At 41.4% G+C, this 4,003-nt stretch overlaps 1 protein-coding gene across 1 annotated transcript in view; it reads right to left on the bottom strand.

Moving 5' to 3' along the window:
• Nucleotides 1-1,614: 1,614 nt before the first annotated feature.
• Nucleotides 1,615-4,003, bottom strand: part of pi4k2a (phosphatidylinositol 4-kinase type 2 alpha) — a 10,826-nt gene continuing 8,437 nt past the window's right edge. Inside the window, exons 8-9 of the mRNA XM_024260004.2 lie at nt 2,404-2,463; nt 1,615-2,324 (exon numbers count right to left, since the gene is read on the bottom strand). Coding sequence (XP_024115772.1) covers nt 2,163-2,324; nt 2,404-2,463 — 222 coding nt within the window. The 3' untranslated portion in view covers nt 1,615-2,162. The remainder of the gene's footprint in view (nt 2,325-2,403; nt 2,464-4,003) is intronic.

The raw sequence follows: 4,003 nt of genomic DNA on the forward strand, positions 1-4,003 counted from the left end.
ACTGTTAACTCAAAAAGGACCTCCAAAGTGACAGGCAGCCACGAGGTAGTTTGCATTTAGCATTTGTTGTTACGGATTGAAATGTAAGGGCCAACTGTTGTATGTTACCTTGTTCTGTAGTTTTCAAGGCGTTTCATGAAGATAAAGAATAAATCCCGCCCGTACTCGAGAGACCGTGTGCAGTGTTGTCATTGAGGAGCTACAAGTGTGAAGCATGTTTATAGGTAGAAGTGGGTGCGATGCCACAAAAATGACTTTTTAGAATCAAATTCTTTGAAAAACAGTTGTAGGGTGACGCAGCAATTGTGATAACAGGCAAGAATTCCCTCGGCAGATAGAACAGTCTCATGCTAATGGCTACTAGTTCGATTTTCTTGCCATAGATTTGTGCTTTAAAAGTGACTGTATTTATACCGTCTGTTAGCTACAAAAACTGGCAGTGCTCCTCCCTTTCTCTCATTGCTTTCAGTAGTTCTGTCTGCTTGTATTAGTTTAAATCTGTCCAAAGTCATGGCTGTGTCCAGTGTAGCGCCTTTAGCGCCTTTTCTCGGTCTCTCCTTCCTTTATTACCCAGGTCTGTCCCGTCTAACTCCTGTATTATGCTATTTCGAGAAATACATGTGCACTGAAGCTATGAATTTTTGAAATAAATCCCACCTTTTATAACAGGATGACAGAAACTTTAATGGAAGGAACTACTTCTTATTCATTTTACAACCCTGGGACAAGAGAACTCAGATAGAAAAACTCTAGATTTTATGGTACTTTTATTTCTTAACTCACAGCTCCCCACTCTAATTCTGAGCAATCATTACACTTTATAAATATAGTGGGCAACTTCAAACATTGCAGTAAACTGCTGTCTAGTCGCTGTGGGGAAGTAGGTATGTACCTACTGCTGGTAGGTTTACCATCTAGAACAGGGCAAGTCCGGGCCTTGAGGGCCGCAGTGTTTGTATGATTTCCAGATATCCAAGACATGACTAATTACCTGCTTCAGGTCTGTCCAGCCAATTAGAAGATGCCAGAGCAGGGGATGTTGGCAAACATGCAGGAATGTGGCCCTCGAGGCCTGGAGTTGGCTATCCCTGGTTTAGACGAACAGCTCAAGACAGATTTTAGGAATCACACAGAGCAGGAAGGATGAACTTAGCCTGGACTCTTTGACTGTTTTCTCACCAAAGTGTTTCCGAACAAAACTTAAACGGTAACCAAACGGAAAATCAACATTTTTTTGTCTGTTGACCTCTATAAAAGGGGCTTTAAAAATGCTGTCTGTTGGTCACTGCAATTTTTTTGACAAATTCAAATAAATGGTTCAATGCTTGAAAACATAGTCAAAAACTGTAGGTGTGCTGCACCCTGCAGGTTGAAATGGGGTATTACAGTTGAATTTTGTGATTGGTCACACAATGTTAGTTTCAGAAGTCTCATCATGATCTGCAGCTCCAGTAATGATAACACTCCTGTTCCTAAGCCCCACCCCTCTGAGTGGATTTTCACATTTTAGCTGTGGGTGGAGTCAGCCTCCAAGTTCTCTGTTTTTGGTTACCCTTTAATGTTAGCAAAACAGTAAAAAAAAACAAAAAAAAAACAAAAAAAAAACACAAATCGTCCGGTTGGATAAGATTTAATTATATTCTATCATTAAATATTACAAATGATACAGTGCATCGTCTCGTACATTTTATCACCAGGGTGCAGCAGGAGAGGCTGAAGAAAGGCTCCTGCAGCAATTACTCACCTGTGGGAGAAACTTCTTAAGTAAACTTGATTAGACCCTCAGGGACCTGCGGCATCAACAACCATGGCTGTTTAGAAGAGCAAAGAATGCTGGGAAACAACCCAGAATAAATATTTCTGTTCTTTTCAAGGGGAGGGGCGCAAGGCAAAGGGGGGTGAAAAACTGAACAGGCATGGAATGCAACACCTCCCCTCCCTAAAAACACTGGAGGGGCTTCTGTGCACGTGGATGCGAGCAGCGTGCGCCCGAAACATCGTGTCTCATATGTCACTCTGGGGGGGGCTCACAGCCGCCGCCAGCATTTCCAGTCACCAAAGGCACAGAGGCGGACAGGGAAGCATCCTCCCCCGTACCAAGCGGTCCTCCGGGGAGGGATGTGGGGAGCAGCAGTGCTCCAGGAGCAGGTCCGGGTCCCCCTCTACCACCAGGTGAAGAAGGGTCTTCTGCTCTGGAAGCTTTGTGTGTACGACTCACTGTTGGCCTTCTGCGGGGCCCTCGCCGTCTCAACGATCACGGGGGGCAGCTGCACCAGCTGGAGGGGCGTTTTGCCGTCTCTCAGGGCTTGGTTAAGATTCAGGATCTGGGGGAGGAAGGTTCAGATCAAAGCCTTGAAAGAGCAGAGGTCCGAGGGGACCTGAAATAGCTGATGGTGCGCTCACCTGCCCCCGCATAACTGCCACCTGCTTGTGAAACTGTCCTCTATCAAAACCAGGATCTTTCTGCGGGAACAACAGGAGAAGGATAGGTCACACTTCTCACTGTCACTCAAATACAGTTCTCCATCACCATAATGTATTTTCACACGGGGCATGTGATGCGTGTTCAAGAACACACTAAAACCCCTTCTTGAACCCACTTTGAGCATACGGTGTTAACATTGACGCCACTCGATACTAGTGCATGTCCGCCACTTACAGTTGGAAGAGGCTTGGTGTGAAGTGGAAGTGGAGCAAATTCTGTCACAGCTCTATTCCGATATATGAAAGAGTTTGTTAATCTGCTTTCTTCCCCTGCCCCTATGGCTTCTCCGTATGCCTCTAATTGTAATGGCATTTGGAGCTTTAATGCTGTCCAAAATAGTATTTTATAAAAGAAAGGGGTATGGATTTAAAGGGTTAGTAATGGGGTTGTGGGTCTTTTTCGGTGTTAACTGTATTTCGCCTTATATTTACCATTTCCAAATGTTTTGCCGTGTTTTGAGCAAGAAATATTGAAATAAAACGCCATTTTTGAGGCCAAATTTACTGGGTACCTCGCAATACGATACGATACGCGATACATAGCTCACGGTAACGATAATATCGCGATACTGCGATAGTTGGTAAAAATCCTTTTCAATAACTAGCATTATATAGAAGAACATGTTTTTTGGGAAAATATATCTCCATTTATCTTTTTTAGCTAAAACACAATCATAAAAAACAACTTTTCTTTTTTGAGCGAACAAATTAAAGACACTTTTGTGAAACATTGCTCAAATCAGTAATATTATGTCTTTGACAAGCATCGACTATAACCAAATTGGAATTATCTGTCAAATTTAATGTTAACAATAGTAAACATGATCAGCAGTGACACTACTTAGTGCAGAATTGTTGTAAACAACAGAACAAAAATTAAATAATTTAAGTAGTGACAGCTATCTACCTCCAAAAGAACGTCACACCAAAGGATGATGAATATAATGTTTTACAGCCTCTCTCAAAATTGACCTAATTTTTTGTGCACTTTTCTCTCACTTGAAAAGGGCTGAGCATCCAAAAATAAAGGCTGATTTACTCAGACTGTTACTTGAGATTATTTTTCCAATTTTTATCATTTTTCCATTTGGTCAGTCAGCAGTCAATAGGTAAAAACCTTAAAACACTCATAATAATGGCAAAAAAATAATAATTTTAAGTGCTTCAATTAATTAGCAACCTCCCTAATTTTACAATGAATTCATGTACTTTATTTTAGTTACATTTAAATTTAAGTTCATACATCAAATCCTGTTTTTTTATTTAAGAATTACTTTAAAATTAACATTAGCAACAAGTAATTACATTTTTTGAAAACTTCACATTATAAATTTACCAAAGTTACACCGTACAGCAGCAGGTTAAACATTGAAGTGCATGAAAACGAAAATTCCGACGGTACCTGAAGTACACACAAACAACTGCGAAGCGCGCGCTCAGTTCCCACAGCAAACAGGAAGTAAGTGATCGCTGACATTCTAGCGCTCAGACAAAGTCACTTCTTACCGGCTGGATCTCC

Source organism: Oryzias melastigma, linkage group LG1 (genome assembly GCF_002922805.2).
Source record: "Oryzias melastigma strain HK-1 linkage group LG1, ASM292280v2, whole genome shotgun sequence".
Classification (NCBI taxonomy): domain Eukaryota; kingdom Metazoa; phylum Chordata; class Actinopteri; order Beloniformes; family Adrianichthyidae; genus Oryzias; species Oryzias melastigma.